Source organism: Lepidochelys kempii, chromosome 1 (assembly GCF_965140265.1).
Source record: "Lepidochelys kempii isolate rLepKem1 chromosome 1, rLepKem1.hap2, whole genome shotgun sequence".
Classification (NCBI taxonomy): Eukaryota; Metazoa; Chordata; order Testudines; family Cheloniidae; genus Lepidochelys; species Lepidochelys kempii.
The window spans coordinates 346977402-346999384 of NC_133256.1; the positions used below are offsets into that span (position 1 = coordinate 346977402).

The 21983-nt window shown below is 44.3% G+C and overlaps 1 protein-coding gene across 2 annotated transcripts in view; it reads right to left on the reverse strand.

Annotated features, from left to right (window-relative positions):
- The window catches only part of AHCYL2 (adenosylhomocysteinase like 2), a 212018-nt gene extending 190951 nt beyond the window's left edge, over nucleotides 1–21067 (reverse strand). The window contains exon 1 of one of the 2 annotated variants that reach the window (XM_073328940.1): nucleotides 20613–21067. In XM_073328940.1, coding sequence (XP_073185041.1) covers nucleotides 20613–21029 — 417 coding nt within the window. In that variant the 5' untranslated portion in view covers nucleotides 21030–21067. The remainder of the gene's footprint in view (nucleotides 1–20612) is intronic. The other variant, XM_073328941.1, reaches the window with a different exon arrangement.
- Between the last annotated feature and the right edge of the window lie 916 nt (nucleotides 21068–21983).

Sequence of the window (21983 nt, forward strand, 5' to 3'; positions counted from 1 at the left end):
GAGTTTGCAGCACCTACTCAAACTCCCTATGAGCAAGTCTGACTGAGGGGTATGTAGACAGGAATGTGGAATGGCAGGAGAGTGGGGGGACAGCTTGGTTAGGGGAACACTGAGTATGTTTTTGTTTCCCCAGCACTTCTTTAGACCTTTGAATCATTATCAGAAGGACTCTAAGCATGTATACATGGGCAAGTCATAATCTGCAGTCAAAACTGCTCTATTATAGCCTAGGTGCACATAGGCTAAGCACCAAAAGGCCTTCTGGCTTTATTATCTATATGTGATTGCAAGATCTCTGTCTGATTTTGTTTGCTCTAGTACAGAAATAGTGTTAAAAACTAGACTGGCAAAGACAGGACCTTCAGAGACCGAAGTATCACATTGTTTCCATTTAGACTGACATTTGTACATGTTCATCTGCTTTTTTCCTCCATCGACACAGGCCTGGGAAGTACAGACTTGCCTTCCAGACACTTCTTTTGAACCCCTTTTATACAGTCACCAGAGCTACTTATGCTTAAAGGCAAAGAACTTTTTGGACTCTGATGTGATTGCTACTCAGCCTCTTTGAAGGCAAATCACAATAGTTCAACTTCTCTCAATTACAACAGCTTCAGAACATATCCTAACTGATATTTTATAACAGCATTTATTAAAGGGACCTGAATAAGAGCCAACACAATAACTGCATCTGGTCCCTACACACTACAGTAATGGGTGCATTAGAACTGCAGAGTTAAAGTGAGGCTCCTTTTTGACTGACTCCTATGAATTTCTTTAAGTCCCAGCTCTGGACTTCGCCATTTGAAAAATGTTGCTCTCTGCCATTTTACTAACCTTCATCTTCAAAACATCACCAGTTTTTCACTTCTTTCAGGATCCAGCTCAAAATTGCCAGACAGATTCGATAAGATTCACCATAGACAGACTCCAGCCTCCACCGACTCCCCACTAGCTTAGTGACCTTCTTGTTGTCCTTCACACAACCAGGCAACTATTCTTACAATTGTCTTCTCTGCTCTTCCACTATAGGAAACCATTTATTTGGATTTCCCCACCACATGAAGTCTCTCATTTTAAAAGTCTCATTTTAAAAATTCCCTTGCTCATATCTTTTAGGCCATGTCTACAATACAACTTATGTCAGCAAAACTTATGTCACTCAGGAGCGTGAAAAAACAAACACCCTGAATGACATAAGTTTCGCCGGCATAAGAGCTCGTGTGCACAGCCCTATCTCGGTGGCAGAGCTTCTTACGCGACATAGCTACCGCCACTCATTTAGCTGGTTTTATTAGGTCAATGGGAGAGAGCTCTCCTGTTAGCACAGAACAGCTACATGAGCTATTTTATAGAAGTGTAGCTGCATCGGAACACCTGTGCTGCTGTAAGTTCGCTAGTGTAGACATGGCCTTAATTTCACTTCATCTGCCATTTAAGTTTGCGACTATTTAATTGAAAAGCAGTTAGGGCTATAGTTTGTATGAAAGATGCTTCGCAAACTAAAATTCTATTATGTGAAGTTTTTTCTGATAATTAAAGTTTCATTACTGACCCTCACTCTGTCTGGTCACCAGAGATAGTGTTCTCAGTGGAAGGTTAAAGACAAAATCACTCAGAGAAAAGTAAATGTGACTGTGTGTTAAAACATCTACATGCACTACTCAGGGTAATCGTTCTTACACTTTATGACCTGGTACACACTACAGAGATACGTCAACGTAAGGCAGCTTACGTCAACATAATAATGTCTATACTACAGTGTTCCCTACGCCGACATAACTCGCCTGCTAAGTTAAACTCTACGGCCTGATCTGCACTGGGGGGACAGGGGACGATCTAAGTTACACAACTTCAGCTATACGAATAACGTAGCTGAAGTCAACATACTTAGATCGACTTACCATGGTGTCTTCACTGCAGTGAGTCAACTGCTGCCGCTCCCCCGTTGACTTTGCCTGTGCCTCTTGCCGAGCTGGAGTACAGGAGTCGACGGGAGAACACTCGGGGATCGATTTATCGCGTCTAGATTAGATGCGATAAATCGACCCCCACTGGATCGATCACTGCCTGCCGATCCAGCGCGTAGTGAAGACATAACTCCACCGGTCACGGAGGTGGAGTTAAGTCGATATAGCTAGCTTGATGTAGTGGCAGTGTAGACACTGCATTGCTTACGTTGACTTAACTTGCCTCCAGGAGCTGTCCCACAATGCCCATTGTGACTGCTCTGGTCACCATTTTCAACTTCGCTGCCCAGAGCAGTCGCTCTGGTGCAGAGCTGCAGACACATTGCTTTTACATGGAGCTGCATGTTATCCTCTGCAAGTGTACCTCTTGCTATCATCTCAAAATGATATCCCCCCCTTTTCCCCTGTGCTTTGAACTTTGCAACACCTTCTCAAGACACCCTGCACTAGAGTTGCACAGTGGGATAGCTACCCATGGTGCACTGTGCTCTGTGTCAATATACGTGCCGCTAGTGTGAACGCCCTCCGCCAACACAAGGAGCATAGAGTAGACATGCACAACTGACTTAGTTACTGTGGTGACTGTATGTCGACTTAAGTCAACTTAATTTTATGGTGTAGATTATGCCCTATTTAATAGATCAAATAGACCTGGCTACCCTGAATTCCATTGACAATATTACCCTTCCAGAAGGTTGCTCAAAACAAATCTTTCACTACAACGATTTAGAAGACCAACATACAGGTCCTCTAAATAGGATCCAGGCTAAAAAAATGTATTCTTATCCTGGGTACCAGAGAAACTCAAGCCAGCAGGAAAGATACTGAAGAACTGGGGTGGTTGGTGAAAGACAGGACCCAGCAAGGACCACATACCCCAAGTGCCCTCACAGACCTAGAACCAGGACTTCTAAATTTGCAATCTAGTCAGTTCAGATAGTGCACTGATTTTTGTGGTTTTAAAACTCACATTTGTCTATTTTTAAAATGTTGTTCTCTCCCTTGTGGCTGTGTGAAGGATCCACACAAACAGGGAAGACTGGCTGACTATGCAGGGGAAACAATCAACTGACTACACAAACAGCAGTCACATGCACAAAGTAAATGAAAAAGATCTTTCCGATCTTTCACAGTAGTTATAAGCAGCTTAGGTGTTACTTGTAACACCATCAACAGGTAAAAAATTAAGGCAGAAGTGCGATCTTAAAATATAGTACTACTTCAACCATGTGCCCCAACGGGCAATGCAGTTCAGACTCCTACTAGTTATGTGTCATAACTTTGGTGTTAAGGTTACTCCAACTCTACTCTTCTGCTTCCCCACCTCCCAGTGACACACATACTGAAGAAACAACTGCCACCCCTCACAGAGTTATAGAATTAACAGAAAGCTTCAAAATTGTATGCCCTTCCTTCCATAAAAGGGGCAAGAGTTAGGAGAATTAGACTGAAACATGGGAATTAGTGACAGTCCAAGCTATGAACTAACTACGACAATGTACAGCTGTGTTCCACTAAAGTATACTGAAGATATGCACCTGTGCATACACAGTCATAATTTCTCAGAAAAGCTTAGGAGGCTGGTGCGTAATGGAGGGAGATGGATTCAGTACTGTGCTGCAACAGCAGAGCTCAAGAATAGGACTGCCAGAGAGAACAAAATATCAGAGTCCAAGGACACAGTGATGGGAGATAACAGCTTCACGTTATACAGAGAAAAACACTAATGCCATCATTTCAACTCCATAGGAAACAGACGCAAGAACTAGTCGGCACAGCAAAAGCTCACAAGACACTCTCAAAAGAGCAGCATAGTTGCCCTTGGTGCTGGAGTATTAAATTGCTGCAGCAGCATGATGTTATGTAAGCTAAAGATATGAATGAATGCAGCAAACGTGGACACAGTCTTACGTCTCAAGGAGGCCTATTTTATTTATAATGGTTGCCAAGGTTACTTTAATTCCATCATAGTTCCAAGTAGTCTCTCAGCTCAAACCTCCACACCACTGATCAGGAATCTTGCATAACGTTAGCACTGAATAAGCCAATTTAGACAAACTTTAAATCCTTGCATTGGTGATCTTCCAGAAAACACCATCCTAGCCACCATGGATGTAGAGGCTCTCTACACAAACATCCCATACACAGATGGAATACAAGCTGTCAGGAACAGTATCCCTGATGATGCCACAGCACAACTGGTTGCTGAGCTCTGTGACTTTATCCGCACACACAATTATTTCAAATTTGGTGACAATATATACCTCCAGACCACATGGCCCCACAATATCCCAACATTTTTATGGCTGACCTGGAACAACGCTTCCTCAGCTCTCGTCCACTCATGCCCCTTCTCTACCTACGCTACACTGATGACATCTTCATCTGGACCCATGGGAAGGAAACCCTGGAAGAATTCCACCATGATTTCAATAACTTCCACCCCACCATCAACCTCAGCCTGGATCAATCTACATGGGAGGTCCACTTCCTAGACACCACGGTGCAAATAAGTGATGGTCACGTTAACACCACCCTATACCAAAAACCCACCAACTGCTATGCCTACCTTCATGCCTCCAGCTTCCATCCCAGACACACCACACGACCCATTGTCTACAGCCAAGCGCTGAGGTACAACCCCTCAGACAGAGGCCAACACCTACAAGATCTCCACCGAGCATTCTCAAAACTACGATACCCGCATGAGGAAATAGGGAAACAGAGCAACAGAGCCAGATGTGTACCCAGAAGCCTCCTGCTGCAAGACAAGCCCAAGAAAGAAACCAACAGAACTCCACTGGCCATCACATACAGTCCTCAGCTAAAACCTCTCCAACACAACATCAGTGATCTACAACCCATCCTGGACAACAATCCCTCTCTTTCACAGGCCTTGGGAGGCAGGCCAGTCCTTGCCCACAGACAACCCACCAACCTGAAGCATATTCTCACCAGCAATGACACACTGCACCATAGTAACTAACTCAGGAACCAATCCATGCAACAAACCTCGATGCCAACTCTGCCCCACATATCTACACCAGCGACACCATCACAGTACCTAACCTGATCAACCACACAATCACCGGTTCAGTCACCTGCACGTCCACCAATGTAATATACACCATCATGTGCCAGCAATGCCCCTCTGCTATGTACATCAGCCAAACTGGACAGTCCCTACGTAAAAGGATAAATGGACACAAATCAGATATTGGGAATGGCAATATACAAAAACCTGTAGGAAAATACTTCCATCTCTCTGGACACACAATAGCTGATTTAAAAGTAGCCATTCTGCAGCAAAAAAAAAAGAACTTCAGAACCAGACTTCAAAGAGAAACTGCTGAGCTTCAGTTCATTTGTAAATTTGACACCATCCGCTCAGGATTAAATAAAGACCAGGAATGGCTAGCCAACCATAAAAGCCATTTCTCCTCCCTTGGTGTTCGCACCTCAACTGCTAGAAGAGGGCCTCATCCTCCCTGACTGAACTAACCTCGTTATCCCTACCCTGATTCTTGCTTGCATATTTATACCTGCCTCTGGAAATTTCCACTACATGCATCTGACAAAGTGGGTATTCACCTATGAAAAGCTTATGCTCTAATACGTCTGTTAGTCTATAAGGTGCCACAGGACTTTTGCTGCTTTTACAGATCCAGACTAACACGGCTACCCCTCTGATACTTTAAATCCTTGGTTATTACAGAGAATGTTGAGGCAAATTAAGGATACTGTTTTGCTCTGGGGAGCGCTACTGCTGCATGTTCCCCATCAGTTTTGCTTTACTCTTACCCATACAAAAGCATCCAGCTAGACCCAGTCCAAACTAGGTCAGACCCAAGTTAGGTAAAAGCGTATTTAGGTTTTATTTTAAACATGGTTTCCTTTCTTAACAGTGTAATAGACATGACACTAAAGGCTGCTAAGGGAGTTGTCTATAGCACAGTTTAATTAGCAAAGTTCTAGGAAAAATATTCTTAACATTATCCTCTAAAAACAGCTGTAGTTTGTACAATTATGATCCAAGTGAAGACAGGGCCAAGGAGACTCCCTGAGATCTGCAGCAGTCTGCATCTTAGCCTCACTGTTCTACAAAACCAGACAACAGTAGTAATCTAACTAGCTCAGTCTATATTCCTCCTAGGATTCAAATGCAAAACTTAAGTTTATGACAGCAATTAAGTTTAGGACAAGTTATTTGCCCTATATATTCTATAAGATAGGATATTTGCAGGTCGTGGGTGGAGGAAGGGTAAGGAGAAATTCCCCTCTCTACTCTCTTTCAAATAGCACAAATAAAATTTTAGAAGTGGAGTGCACAGGAAGAGGAGGTTTATCTCTTGGTTTATTTCAGCTACTAATGCAGTCAATTATTGGGTCAGTGGCAAAAAACGAAATACAATCTTGCCCCTACTAAAATTAAGATGTTACCTTTCTGCCTCCCTTTTCGTTTAATTGCCACTCTCCCTTCCTTAGATTCCCTATGTCAGCCTTTAGTCCTGTCCCTCCCTGACTCACTCAGAAGTCCACATTCCTCTGACTGAGCCTCTAATGCTGCTTCTTCAACCAGCCCGAGACCATGATTGAAGGACGAGAGAGCTGCCTCTGAAGAATCGCTATCCTTTGCTGGCATTTAACGTAAAGAATTGAACTTGGTTTGGCACTAATGCTGCCACGAGATATGCATCACAAACAAAAGGGAAGGAGGACAGAATAGCTTCTCCATTCCTCCCTCACCCAGCATAATACAGCAGTAGCTCCTTTCTTCAGGAGCATCAGAATGGAACTGACATGACCCTGAAGTCCTCTCCCATGTGGGTGTAGAAGAGGTCAAATTTCTCTTCTAAACGGAATGCCCCAGAGGCAGCACAGGATCATTTCTTTGATGTTCCTGTATAAAACATTTTCCAATGACCCAAAAGAATCAGCAGAAACTGATCCTGATGGCATCCCCTTTGCCACACTTGCTCCTGCAGAAAGCCTCCTGATAACTGCGGTATGATCTTGCATCAAATTTAATTCACATTTTAAAAAATTTTCTATTGTTTGTAAATACCCACTTAAAGATAAGAGTAGCTGCAATATCCATTTTAGGCACAGTATAGAGAGTCCTCCGGCTCGTGAAATTACCAGTATGGCCCTCAACTGACAAAGTTGGGCACCCTTAACCTATCCTGTATTACGCTGCATTTCCAAGGAACTCTCTTCACTTTTAATCCTCAAAGACTGAACCTGAACGAGTCTCAATAATATTAAGCTAATTTTCTACAGCCTCTCAAAAATCTTATTCTCAAAATTACATTTTTTAGTTGGCTCACATATGGAACCGTGTCACATGGATCAACAATTGGATGAAGAACTAAGTGATGATGGGAGAGCCACAAGAGTGTGTGTTGAACAGATCTGATCTCATTTAACACCTTCAATGAATGGATTTAGAAGAATAAAAATAGCATATAAATGGACTATGCAGATAACACTAATGTGGGAGGAGTTATGCACTCCAACAAGGCCAGAGAAGTTACATAACAGGGAATGACCCTGTTCTGGCTGAAAGATAAACTAGTGTCCCAACAGGCTTCTCCCCCCACCCTAGATACTATAATTCCAATGCAGATGCCTAATTTATTCTATTTCTACTATGCTCATCTCTGTGGTATCTAAATGCCTTACAAATTACACAGTCATAAAAAATCTGGTGCTGTGTGGCATTCTCCCACTTTTTTTCCACTATACTTGAGTTTTTGTTTGTGTTTTTTTGGTCTCTTGTTCATCTCGCTCATTATTTACTGATTCTGTTACTCTAGTAGGAGGCAGTGGTTAATGTAAAAAAAGCTAAGGTGAAGCAATGAGTCTTGTGTTTCAGCCTGAACTAGAAAGATTCATTATCTCACTCACAGTACTATACCAGTACTTAACTTAAGTGACTTAAAACCCACCCTGTGAAAAATCCTGATTCTGAGCTGCAGTTCTCCTGGCATTAGTCTTAGTGGCAGCAAGTTAGATCACATCATCCATCAGAGCCTAAGGAAAAGATCACAGAAGCACGAGTGATGTAGCAGTTTGTTCACAAACCCCTGGAATCAGATGAAGGCTTTAATGTGATTTGATATCAGGGATTCCAAGCTCTCAGGTGGTGTATAGAATTGGTTCTAGCTCTAACAGTTTGAGATATTAGCAACCATTAATATCAGATAATTTAAAAGTGGAAAGCAAGATGGTAAACAGAAGAATGTGATTTTACTGTTCTAGATCTTCTGATGCAATGAAAAAAACAAATGGACACCACTTGATGGCTGGAATTCTCAGCATTTCTTTCTACCCTACTAGTTTAAAATATATAGGGACTAAGACAAGTCACTATTTATTTTGTTTTATACACATTCATTGGCAGAGTTTTGCTCTTTTGGCACTGGTCCAAAGCTATAGGTTTCATGATTATACACATACAAACTTATTTTTACCATACTTCCACAGAAAAAAAATTCACCTGCTAATCCTTAGTACACCAGGCTACACACATCTCTGTTGTATCTGCTTCCCTTCACGCTATTTGACAAGACTGACAAAGCGATGCCTACAATTTAAGTAATATCAAATAAGAGTGGCCACGAGGACACCGAAAAGGCAAGGATCTCTTTCTTCCCATTGCTACCAGTGTGGCACAGAACAAAAATCAGTTCACTCTAAAGCTTTGACAGATAGGTTACTCACTGGACTCCTCACTAGCTCCTACAGGCAACCTGAAAATATCACACCATAAAGAATCCAGCCACCATGGCATACAAACACACAAAGGAAAAACACAGAGCCACCATGAGTTTCTGCTTCTTGACATTTTCACACCCTTCCACACTCAGATTTTCAGAATTCAACACGTCCTTATGTGCAGAAGATCTGGTGATTGCGTGACCAGAGAGACACAATCACAGGCAATCACAGACATGAAGGTTGCTATCTTAAAACAAAAAAACTTCAAATCCAGACTCCAGCGAGAAACTGCTGAATTGGAATTCATTTGCAAATTGGATACTATTAATTTAGGCTTAAATAGAGACTGGGAGTGGCTAAGTCATTATGCAAGGTAGCCTATTTCCCCTTGTTTTTTCCTCCCCCCCCCCCCCCCAGACGTTCTGGTTAAACTTGGATTTAAACTTGGAGAGTGGTCAGTTTGGATGAGCTATTGCCAGCAGGAGAGTGAGTTTGTGTGTGTGTCCCCGGGGGAAAAAAAAGGGGGGGGGGGTGAGAAAGCCTGGATGTGTGCTGGACATGGCCCACCTTGATTACCATGCACATTGTACGGAGAGTGGTCACTTTGGATGAGCTATTACCAGCAGGAGAGTGAGTTTGTGTGTATATGGGGGTGGGGGGGTGAGAAAACCTGGATTTGTGCTGGAAATGGCCCACCTTGATCATCATGTACATTGTAGGGAGAGTGGTCACTTTGGATGAGCTATTACCAGCAGGATAGTGAGTTTGTGTGTGGTTTTTTGGAGGGGGGTGAGGGTGTGAGAACCTGGATTTGTGCAGGAAATGGCCCACCTTGATTATCATGCATATTGTGTAAAGAGTTGTCACTTTGGATGGGCTATTACCAGCAGGAGAGTGAGTTTGTGTGTAGGGGGGTGGAGGGTGAGAAAACCTGGATTTGTGCTGGAAATGGCCCAACTTGATGATCACTTTAGAGAAGCTATTACCAGCAGGACAGTGGGGTGGGAGGAGGTATTGTTTTATGATCTCTGTGTGTATATAAAGTCTGCTGCAGTTTCCACGGTATGCATCCGATGAAGTGACCTGTAGCTGACGAAAGCTCATGCTCAGATATATTGGTTAGTCTCTAAGGTTCCACAAGTACTCCTTTTCTTTTTGCGAATACAGACTAACACGGCTGTTACTCTGAAACCTACCATCCACAGAATCAGAGGGTGCTGTTTCCTTTGTTCCCTATGTGAGGGATAACAAAAGAGGCCCCTTTTCTGCCCCTCTTATAGCCCAGAAAGCCTTTAAAATGTATTCTTTGAAAAGAACCCAAATAAAGTTCCTCTCCCCTGCTGCTTGTTCTCTGGTGTGCAGGTACTAAGCCTGTTCTTCATCCTCTGGTTAATTTGCTTTTTTGATTGGCTTGATCACTTTGTTTACTTTAGATGCAAATGTACTTCTATTGACCTTTGCTCATAATCAAGCCATGCTGTTTTCTCATCTGTCTGTTAACTTTGTCCATACTGACAGGTAAATCCACATTCCTTTGCCTAGGGCAAGTGTGTTTATCAGCTGCCTCGAAATCACATTTTAAGAACATATTTCAAACACACATACATAACTCTGACAGGTTTCAGAGTAACAGCCGTGTTAGTCTGTATTCGCAAAAAGAAAAGGAATACTTGTGGCACCTTAGAGACTAACCAATTTATCTGAGCATAAGCTTTCGTGAGCTACAGCTCACTTCATCGGATGCATCATAACTCTGTATACACAACCCCTACATACATCGCACAATGATATTCATGACCAGCATGTCACCAGTTTTCATATGATACCTTACTAGGCACTGGCTAAATATTCTGACAACAACGTACGAGGTGAGCCTTTTGCCAGTTGGCATAAAACAGGCTCTTAGGGTCACAATAGGCGAGTGGGTTTTCTAAGCTCTGCCTTATAGCTCTTTAAATTTTTCCTCTCCCTACTTAAAAGACATCCCTTGACCCTGCCCTAACCACTGTCCTGCCTGTAGCCTTTCCTTTCTCAATAAAGAGCTTGAGACCATCACCTTCACAACTCCCCAAGCACCCTTCCTCACAATATCCTCCTGAGGTTTGGCCTGGGTATAGCACAGAATTCCCATTCTGTCACTGAACTTCCAAATTTTCACTGAAGACTCCTCCTCTGCAGGCTCTGTACAGCCTCTGACACTGGATAATTCCAGGCTCCTGAACATTCAACATAGGTTCCATCCAGCCATGGTTCCACACTTATATCTAATGGCTCTCTCCTAATAGTGACAAGTCCTCCACACCTCTTTCATTCCACTCACTGTCGTTTCCTATCTAGCCCCCATTTCTTTCATACATCCCTTAAACCTTAACCACTACTTTTATGCTCATAATACTAAACAGTAACATTTCTTGAAAAATTGATTACTCTTCTTTCTTCATCCTCTCTGCCTCTTGACCAAGGAAAACTTGTCATTACCCCTAAACTTTTCAGTTAAATGCCTCAGACAAGCAGTTCTCTTGGGCAAGAGTGTCATCAAACATGACTCTCTCTCTCTCTCTCCAGTCATCCCCTCAATTCACATCTTCCATTTGCTGCCTTTGGATGTAATCATGGTATCTTCCTGACCCTGAACTTTCCTCTTATTAGTCATCTGACTGGAGCAGGAGCCCACTGGCCACGGTGCTGTACAAATACAGACCAAAAAGACATTCCCTACTCAAAGAGAGGTAATTTCTTCCTGCATCACCACTTCCATGTTACCCAGCTACGCTACTGCCTTGACTCCACTTCTAGGCCTTCATCTCCTCTCACTGGTTCTTCAGGCTCCTTCAAGTGTCAACCCTCCAAACCCAAGCATATGCAGCAGAATGCCCTCCTTCTCATATGTACAAATGAGCATGACCATGTCATCCCATCCTCAAACAAGTCCATTGGTTCCCCAATCATTTTAGGACACAACTCAGTTAATCTTTGTTATAAAGTCTTCTGTGGAGTTGCACCAACTTCTGCTCACTTTCTTATAACACCTGCTTCTTCTCTTAATTTTACTATTGTTGGTGAAGGGTTTTTTCCTCTGCAAATCCAGCTGCCTGGAACAAGCTTCCTTTATACTTTGGGGACAGCTCTCCGATTTGGAATGTAGCAAGGAGGCATAGCCTTCCTGAGAGGCGGACACGAACGGAACACCGCAAGCCACCTGGTGGGCGGAGCCAGGAGGACCATGCCCTACACACCAGAAGCAGATGGGCTGGACAGGAAGAGGAAGTATAAAAGGCCAGCCCCGCAGCTCAGTTGGGAGGGAGCTGCCAAGGGAGACAGATGTATCTTCCCTGCTGCTGGAATGGGATCCCAAGGAGAACCATGGCTGACCAGGGCGTCTGCACGAACTTCCCAAAACCCCGGCCACTCCCAACACTGAGGAGCTGCTACTGCTACCCTTGCCAGTATATCCCAGGGAGACTGAGGACGACCCCTGGACACTAGTACACCCAAGGGGGAGAGTCCAGGAAAACCAGACAACAGTCTGGTTGAGAGCTGACCCGATACAAGGTCAACGTGTTGCGGGCGGATCCCTACTGACCCAGTGGCAGACCACGCCACCACTGTTAGGGCCCTGGGCTGGGATGAGGTGAAATTAGGCGGGCTCGCAAACCCCCTGCCGCTCCCCCTCCTTAGGCCAGGAGGCCTGCACTTCTCGGACGCCTCTGCCGGAGCCCCAGAGCCTGTGCATGGTGCTCAAGTCTGCCGGAGCCTCAGAGACGGAGTTTGGGCTATAGCTCTGCCTGACTGCAGGCCAGGGCCCTGGCTGTTTACTGTCTCGCCCCACTTGAGGGCTGGGCTTCTAACTTAGCACCACTCTGTCCTGACCACTGGCCAGAGCCCAGACTGTTTGCGGCCCTTCCCTGTTTGAAGATCGGGGCCCACTGAGCACTGCTAAATCCCCCTTTCTTTGTTTTGAGTGTATTCAAGCAGACCAGACTGCGAGAAGGCATGGCCCCCCGCTCAGAGGGACGGTCATGACCACCTACATGGACACTGGTTCATCCTGTCTCCTACAAACTTCTACATGACTTTCTGATCAACAATCATCTTCACTTACAAGAACTGAACATGTGATATGATGCACATGTGTTTGAGCAGGATTGCAGAATAAGCAAGTGTCTGCTTCAAAATCAGAGAAGTCTCAAAATCATGCCTACCATGACCGTATCTTCATTATATCAATTTATTTGGCCATAAAGGGCCACTGTTTTCTTTTAACCACTTGCATACCATATCTCCCTGACATGTGACCACTCCAGTTAGATAAGTGAAGCAGCACTGCTTTTGATATATGGGATGTCAAACCACAACCTACAGCAGGGGTAGTCATTAGGTGGACCACGGGCTAAATCCGGACCACTAAACATTTTTGAACAGACACCAAAATCTTTTTATTTACTTATCATTATTGGGTTTTTTTATTATTTTCTTCTCTGGAGTCTGGACATTGACCAAGAAATTTGGACCTTGACAAAATATGACTACCCCTGGCCTACAGTGTTCAACATCAGTGACATGGCCAACAGCTGCCCTCATGTTTAATACTGAGATGAGAAGATTCCAAGACTAGATGTCTGCATGCAGTGCTCATCTTGAGATGCACAACCAAGAATTCTTGCATGTTGAGATCTGTAGTTTCCACAGGCTGCACTTCCACATGGAGAGGACAGCTGCAAACTGTTAGTTTATGCATGTGACATTTGAGCTCGTCAATGCAGCCTTTGATGGGATAAAGTTTGGATATCCCAATGTACATCCAAAGGACTAAACAATTATACTTTTTCTTCTGCCCTCAGACCCACAGGGCACAAGAGTGATGGCAATTTACTAAGTTAAAAGCAAAGCTGCAAGCTGTTGCTTCAGGAACTTAGGCCAGGAGATGGCCAATGGAGTTGCTACAGCAAGTGTTCCCAAAAGAGATTTGGTTTTGGAAATCTTTAAACGACTTTACACATCATGAGAATTGCTTGAGGAAATCAAATCTCAAGTTCTTCAATCTTATTTCTACACTTGCCAAGTCTCAACATTTCAGAGCACCAGACTGACTTCCGAGAGCCCAGAAAGGCTTCGCTGAAATTCAATACATTTATATTGAGTTAAGTGTTTGGTGAATTTGATTTTGGTTTCCTTCACTGTCTTTATGATGACACCTGTTACACAGACTGTACAGCATTTCTATCAAGCTTTAGGGTACAAATCAGTAAAAATTAGAGTTTGCTAAACCCTTATTCCTTTTTATAGCACTGTCATCAACCATTCTGTCTTTATCTTAAAAAAAACAAAAAAAAACAAAAAAAACACACACTCCACTACTGCAAACAGGGGGCTGGATGGCTCACACTATTAATGGGACACAGTTTTTCACCTCTAGGCTGCTGGTACAAATCTAGATCAGTAGCAACGAGCAACTCTATCTGACAAATGTTTAGCAAATTATGAAAATTAGTTTAGAGGGCACTTGGGTTGAGAACTCATCACAAAAACTGAGCCACCAATGCTGTCATTTAGTGACAGTTTTGTGGTAGAAATCACAGGAGACAGGAAAACATGAATGGGCCAGAGAGAGTGAGCTCCACTCTCCCCACTACAGATTGTTCCTCCAAGTCAAGGTTGAGGCATTAAGGAGACGCTTGTACTGCAAATGCCTATGCTATGCCTCCCCACAGAGGACTTCACATAAGAGATTTAAAGCTCACATTACCTCTTTTCTTAGATTCTTCTTTAGTCTCTTATTTGGTCTAGTGTGCTTTGGATACCTTGGTCTGAATTTTGTGGGTGTCTGAAACAGCCTCCAGCACTCTCACTGGGAGACGGGATCTTACTTCTCTTCCGTGCCTAGTCGAGACTTTACATCTCCCCCTCATCCTAATACAAACTGCCTCAGGTTCCCAGTCTTGATCCATTTCTCCATATCTTATCTCCCTATGGGAGAACTCAATGCTAGATCAGAAATCACTTTTCAGAGATGACATTTAACTTTACATCTCCCTCAGTTCATTCTCTTCATTTACCTTATGCTTGGCCTGTCAGCTCAAATCTACAGCATAAGAACAGCCATACTGGGTCAGACCAAAGGTCCATCTAGCCCAGTATCCTGTCCCCTGACAGTGACCAATGCAGGTCCCCCAGAGGGAATTAACAGAACAGGAAGTCATCAAGTGATCCATCCCGTCGCCCATTTCCATCTTCTGGCAAACAGAGGCTAGGGATATCATCCCTTGCAAATAGCCATTGATGAGCCTATCCTCCATGAATTTATCCAGTTCTTTTTTGAACCCTGTTATAGTCTTTGCCTTCACAACGTCCTCTGGCAAGCAGTTCCACAGGTTGACTATGCGTTGTGTGGAAAAAAATACTTCCTTTTGTTTGTTTTAAACCCGCTGCAGATTTTCATTTGGTGACCACTAGTACGGTGTTATCAGAAGGAGTAAATAACACTTCCTTATTTACTTTATTTTATAGACCTTTAGCATATCCCCCCTTGGTCATCTCTTTTCCAAGCTGAAAAGTCCCAGTCTTAATCAATCTCGCCTCATTTGGAAGCCATTCCATACCTCTAATCATTTTTGTTGCCCTTTTCCAATTGCAATTTATCTTTTTTGAGATGGGGTGACCACATCTGCATGCAGTATTCAAGGTGTGGGCGTACCATGGATTTATACAGAGGCAATATGATATTTTCTGTCTTATCTATCCCTTTTAATGCTTCCCAACGTTCTGTTCACTTTTTTGACTGCCGCTGCACATTGAGTGTAAGTTTTTAGAGAACTATCCACAACTCCAAGATCTCATAATTTCCTATTAAATGTTTGCAAGAATAACTTCTTCCTTGTGAGCAGAATTTCCTCTCATCTCTCATGTCATGCATTTATTCCCCTCTGCCTTCTTTATACATACACAAATCAACCGTATGTCTCTCTGAGGCTATAACTTTAACTTATGCTCCCAAAAAATCACAAAATTTGGAAACATCCTGGACCATTAACCTTTTTCTTCTCATCTGCAAGTCATCCAGTACCATCCTCAGAATACACTCACTGCTGAAATCTTTATTTACACTTTCATCATTTCTTGTCTCAATATTTATCACGTCATTTTGTAGACTTTTGGAAGGCTTACACTCAACTTCACGGGGTCAGAATGTTGCATCCAGACTATTCTCTCCTTTCAGGAAGTATGACTATATTACCCCATCTTTCACTATGGTCACTGGCTTGAAGTCCATCACCAACTGAAAACTCCCTCCCTAGCTTTCATAACTAGGCACTTGTTGCACCCTATCACTGTCATAACCACTTGAAATAATTCCGCTCCTCCAGTCTTTGCTACCTTTCAGTCCTCTCTTTAAAACTTCCCAACACTACAAGTGACTCTCACTCAAGTTGACCTGCGTCTTCCCTTTACAACACCTCAACCATTTTTTAAAATCTTGCCTTCATCACTTCCTGTTTGACGTAGAACATTGTATTACAGATGCTAGAGCGCCGATGCTCAGAATACACCCCAAGAGGCAAAATACGCTTTCCAAAGTCTTAAATACGGCCTATGGCCCATTTCTCGACTGCTTGGTGAGGATCAAAGCTGATCAGCTACAGGTTTTTAAATCACAGGTAAATTCAAAACATGAAGTTTCTATTCCTTTGTCAAGGAAGTATAAATATCATGTACTTAGAATTTATGTCAATTTTAATACAAATTGGGTGTGGGCTTCAGACTCCTTGCCAACTGATACTGTTTCACTCATTCATCAGAGTTTAGGTACCCTTAATTATACTGCATTTCCTCATTTCTGCACTTTCTATGCCCTTCATTCCGTTAACATTTACTCATCTTTACTGCTTTTATATTTCTACTATTGTTTTTCTCTTTACATGTCACTTTTCCTTTACTACCTGCAAGAGACTCTGTATACAACTTAAGGTATTGGTCTTTCAACAAAGGTCTGAATATATCATTCAGAAGGTGCTACCTAAAAATAAATTGCATACATGCTGAGGGAGAGGGCCCAAGTGTATTATATATTATAACACTGCCTCCAAATGATAGGATTTTACTAACTGGCATACAAACCACACTCATTATGAGCAGCAGTTGGGAATTCAGCCTAAGGAGAAACATTTATTACCCTGGTATAACTGATCACTATAGATTAGAATGAAATTGAGTAAATGGCAAACACACACGAGTAAAATAAGATAGTCTGTGTTCCATTCAGGTTATCTAAAAATCCTCCTATACAACAAGTGAATAAAATGGTGTGAGAACCTCACACCAAACAATTGAATTTATTATGGAAAAGCAGCCATTTCAACCCTTATGCTCCCTGATGCAATCAAATTAGCGAAGAGTCAAGGTCAAAATCACCATTTAGACAAGCCACATGAGTGTCATTTATATGCTGCAAAGTAAAATACCCAACTGCAGTCTACTTGTCAGGTGATGCGCCAGTCTGGTGAGCATCAGGCACATATTTTGATTTATTCATTTTACTGAGGAATTTTATAGTTACAGTGAAGTTACACTCAGATGAGTGACACTGTCATAAGATGCACCTTGTTACCCTATGCATCTGTACCCTCTGTTTTCAATTTTAAGCCCACTTAGTTTACAGACAAAACCTACAGCTTTTATTGCCATCAATATTGCAGAGGCGGACTAGCTATGGAGGAGCAAGCTGTATTCTATTTTGCTTCATGAATCAACAGGATTGCCAGCTCAGTTCTGATTCCAGAACCTTTATGCTGATAATGTTAAGAAGCAGAAAGAACACAGCTTGACATTCAGAAAGCAAGCTTTGCTTTCAGTGCTGAAAGCTAGGAAAAAAGTTCACTTTCAATATGTAAAGTGAGCATATATATTAATATAAAATTTTGCAACTGTATAGTGCCTTTCCTCAGAAGAGCTCAATATGCTTCATAAACAAATATGCCTTACCCGTAGGGCAGGTGAGTATTAAATTGCTATGCACACCTGTGTAAGTAAGTGTACACTCATTTCACAGATTTTGAAAACAAGTTGTAGCAATAAGCCCAAGGACACACAGTAAATCTATTGCGTAGTCTTGATTTTCATGCCCCTACTCTTACCAACTTACCACACCACAGTCACTAATGCCAACATTTCCAAAGTTTTCTGATTTTGGATACCTCATTTTATGACTGTCCAATGTCAATTACCTTAAGCCTGATTTTTAAAGCTCTCACTCACTTCCAACTGAAGTCAAGGGGAGCTCATCTAATTAGTAAGCTGCAACTGTGAATTTTAATTTGTTAAGACTAAATGACTGATGTGACTTGTTTAAATGACTTTGACCTCTGAAAGTCTGGTCCACAGTATCTTAAAAACTGACATTCCCATAATCGGCGGCCACTTTTGAAAATTTGGGCCTACACACAGAATTCTAAGATGTCAGAGAAGTAGGTACAAAAACGTTAGCATGCAGCAACTCGGTATAGTGAAAATGAGGACAAACATTAAAGCACCAGGCATGAGAAAAGGTTCTTAACTTTACTTACTCTTGTCCCAATTAAGTTAATGTGATTAAAGTTAAGCATGTGCACACAACTTCATAGGATCAGGTCCTAAATGTTTATCATGTTATTTTGCTATTGATCAGAGATTACAATCCCATCATTAAACTAACACAGCATTGCAAAATCACTGAAGTTTACCAATTTAGGCACATTTACCCACCCAGCCTTTACCATGGTGATGTGTGTGTTAATAATTATATCCTCACGCAAAGGAAAAATATTTGCCTATGCAACTAGAATTTTGCAAGACCAAATTAATATGTACTAACACCACTTCTAAAACGAGAGAATAATAGAAGGGGGGAAAAAAGGATTGGCTATTAATCCTCAGAGATCATACCTACACTACAAAAAAAAAAAAGTATTTTAGGCATGTTACATAATGTGTTAACACACATGTTAAAATCGTAGTATGGACAAGGTAAATTGCAGGTTTAGCAGATTAGTCAGTCAAGATAAACCTTAACAGAGAGCATACTTTTTTCTTGACCAGCCAACACATTAAAACTATAACTTATCCTGTCTACACCAGGATTTTAACATGCATTAATGATTAGTTAACATGTTTAAAATACGCTTTTTCCCTAGTGAAGACAAGGCCTGAAAGTCTTAAAGCCAAGCAAAGATATGTTTTACTTCTGTATATTGCCTTAAAAGTTGCATACATTTGCTTTAAATTTACTACTGTACCAAAAGGACCATGGATGTGTAAACCTAGTTTAATAAATGCAGAGACAACCCTTCAGTCACTGGAACAAACCCACGCACTGAAGCAACTGGAAAGCAATAGCATTGCAGAAGGAGAAGGAACAGCATGTACTCCCAGACATCCTCATTCAACACATTTTACTTCCTATAGCAACCACACAGATTCACAGCCTATAAACAATCCCACCATGCTAGGCAATGGAGGTGGTGGTTGGTTTTGCTCCATGAATACTCTGCTCCTACTGCACGGAGGATCAGCTCCCTCTGGTTGGGTATTGTTTGTTTCCCTTATCTCAGGCCCTGTCTCTGCTGAGTTTGGAAGTACCTGGAGACAGGGATGAGAACTGTTCCCAGGCAGAAAATCATCACCGACATCATTATTCCCCCTCCACCTGGGAGATTTAGAAGGTCAAATATGTCATGATCCTTGACACAGAAGATCCATGACCATGCTTTTTGTCTGGTCAAGCAAGCACTGGTCCTTGGGAGAAAATATGAAGGAAAACAGGTGTCCTTCCCAAGGACGGCAGACTCCAAAAAGGGGATGAAGGAATAGAGTGATATAACATGGTGGGGATATAGATAATGTGAGGTTACCTAAGAACAAAAAAAGAAAAGGAGTACTTGTGGCACCTTAGAGATTAACAAATTTATTTGAGCATAAGCTTTCGTGAGCTACAGCTCACTTCATCGGATGCATTCCAATGAAGTGAGCTGTAGCTCACAAAAGTTTATGCTCAAATAAATTGGTTAGTCTCTAAGGTGCCACAAGTCCTCCTTTTCTTTTTGTGAATTCAGACTAACACGGCTGCTACTCTGAAACCTAAGAACAAAGATGACCAAGGAAGAAGTAGTATCAAATTATGGGTACTCCACTCTTTCTCCAAGAGAGGGTGCCTACAGTGACACCACATGGCAAAGTCTCAACCTGGGTACTCTGGGGTCTCTCCAAGGGCTGGATTAGTGGGTTTATCTGGCATCTCTCTCTTCAGGGAGTTCAATGTCTCAGGTTCTAGTGCTTTTGGTCTCTCTAGGGAGAGATCAGGTGGGGCAGGTCCCCCAAACACTGGGTATGCTGTCAAGGGGTCACAAAGAAGGTCTCTCCAGAAGAATAGGAGCTTTGACAGACAGAGATGAGCCCCAACCTTTCTTGAAGAACCAAGATTTCCTTCCCCCCCCCCCGCGCCCCAATCCCAGCAGGCTGGCAAGGGAGGATCTCCAAGGAAAACTGGGCTCTCTTACCTAAGAGGCTTGTGGGAGCCCCTTCATGAGGTCAAAGAGATACCCATAGGGTAAGAGTTTCCCTCTCCAAGGATGAGAGTCCCTGTCCCACAGCATGCCTATAAAGGGGTCCCCCATCAAGGGGACAGAGGTGCTTCTCCCAGGGGTCTCTGTAAGGGGGGGTCCCACCTTAAGCAAAGGGGGATTTTTGGTATGCAGGCGGCTGTGCCTGAAGGGAATGGGGGTCTCCTGCCCGCAGGGTCTCAGTCACGGGGAATCCCCCTCCCTTTTGGGGTCCCGCATTAAGGGGGTCAGGGCCCCCCTCCCGGAGGGGAATGCCCCCCCCACGTTCAGGGGAGCAGCGCTGAGGCGGGGGCGGGGGGGGGGGTCGTCCCCGGGCTCCCCCTCACGTTACCTTCTTGACGGTGCGGGGCGCCTCGGTGACGGTGCCGTCGGGGCTGACCAGCGCCTCCCGCCCGGCGCCGCCGCCGCCGTCCCCCCCGTCCCGGTGCCGGTGCTGCGGGTGGTGCGGGTCGCTCCTCTTCATGGCCGACGCCTGCGGCACCTTGGCGGCCCCGGGGGGGAGCCCGGCCGCGGGGAGGCCGGGGCAGCCGCTCACGGGAGGCCGCTCGGCCCCGCACCCCGGGCCGGGGGCCGCCGCCTCACGCTCCCCGGCCGGGGCCGGCAGCGGGCAGGGCGCCCCGGCCACGCCGAGCCCCGGCGCGGGGAGAAGCCCCGGCTCGGCCGGGCGGGAGGGGGCGGCCGCCCCCTTGTCCCTGGGGCCGCCCAGCTCCTTCAGCTCCACGGCGGGGGCCGCCACCTGCACCGACATCGCCGCTGCTCGCCGCCTGCCTGCCTGCCTCCGGCTCCCTCAGACCCGGCCGCCGCTGCTCGCCGCCGCCCCCCCTCACCGGCCGCCGCCGCGCGGGGCACCACGGGACATGGAGTTCGCCGCCAGGCCCGCGGCGCGCCGGCCGGGCCCCCCAGGACTACAGCTCCCGGCGTGCTGCGCGCCGAGCGCTCCGCCTCATGGCGGCGGGGAGCGCGGGGGGGCATGGGAGATGTAGTCCTCACCTGCCCGGCGCGGCGGCTGGGGTTCCGGCACAGCAGGGACGTGGGCGACTGGCGCAGGTCCCATCGCACGCGCCTGTTTCCCCAAGCCCCAGATGCATCCACTCAGCCATCCCCCTCGGCCTGGCTCCTGGGTCCCTCCTTCCCCACGGCTGCAGCTGCACAAATTCCCACCAGCCCCTGGGCTGGTACCTGTTTCACAGCCCATCTTCGTGGTGGGTTTTGTTTTTGGTTTTTTTTTTTTGCTGGGGGAGGATTTGTTTTTCTGTTGAGCAGCTTGTAAACTCTTCAGGGCCAGAACTATACGTGCCTGTACGGCCCAGATCTTGCAAACACAAAGCACATCCGTGCAGTCCCGTTACAGTCCGACTATTCAAGTGGGTAAAGCTTGAATATTTGCCCAATGGGCCCTACATCACAAACAATATATTTTTTTAAAAACACATCGTTACTTGTTTCAGAGGGGTAGCCGTGTTAATCTGTATCAGCAAAAACAACGAGGAGTCCTTGTGGCACCTTAGAGACTAACAAATTTATTTGGGCATAAGCTTTCGTGGGCTAAAACCCACTTCATCAGATGCATGGAGTAGAAAATACAGTAGGAAGATATATATACAGAGTACATGAAAAGATGGGAGGTCAGTTCTCACAAGAAGAAAAGGAGGACTTGTGGCACCTTAGAGACTAACCAATTTATTTGAGCATGAGCTTTCGT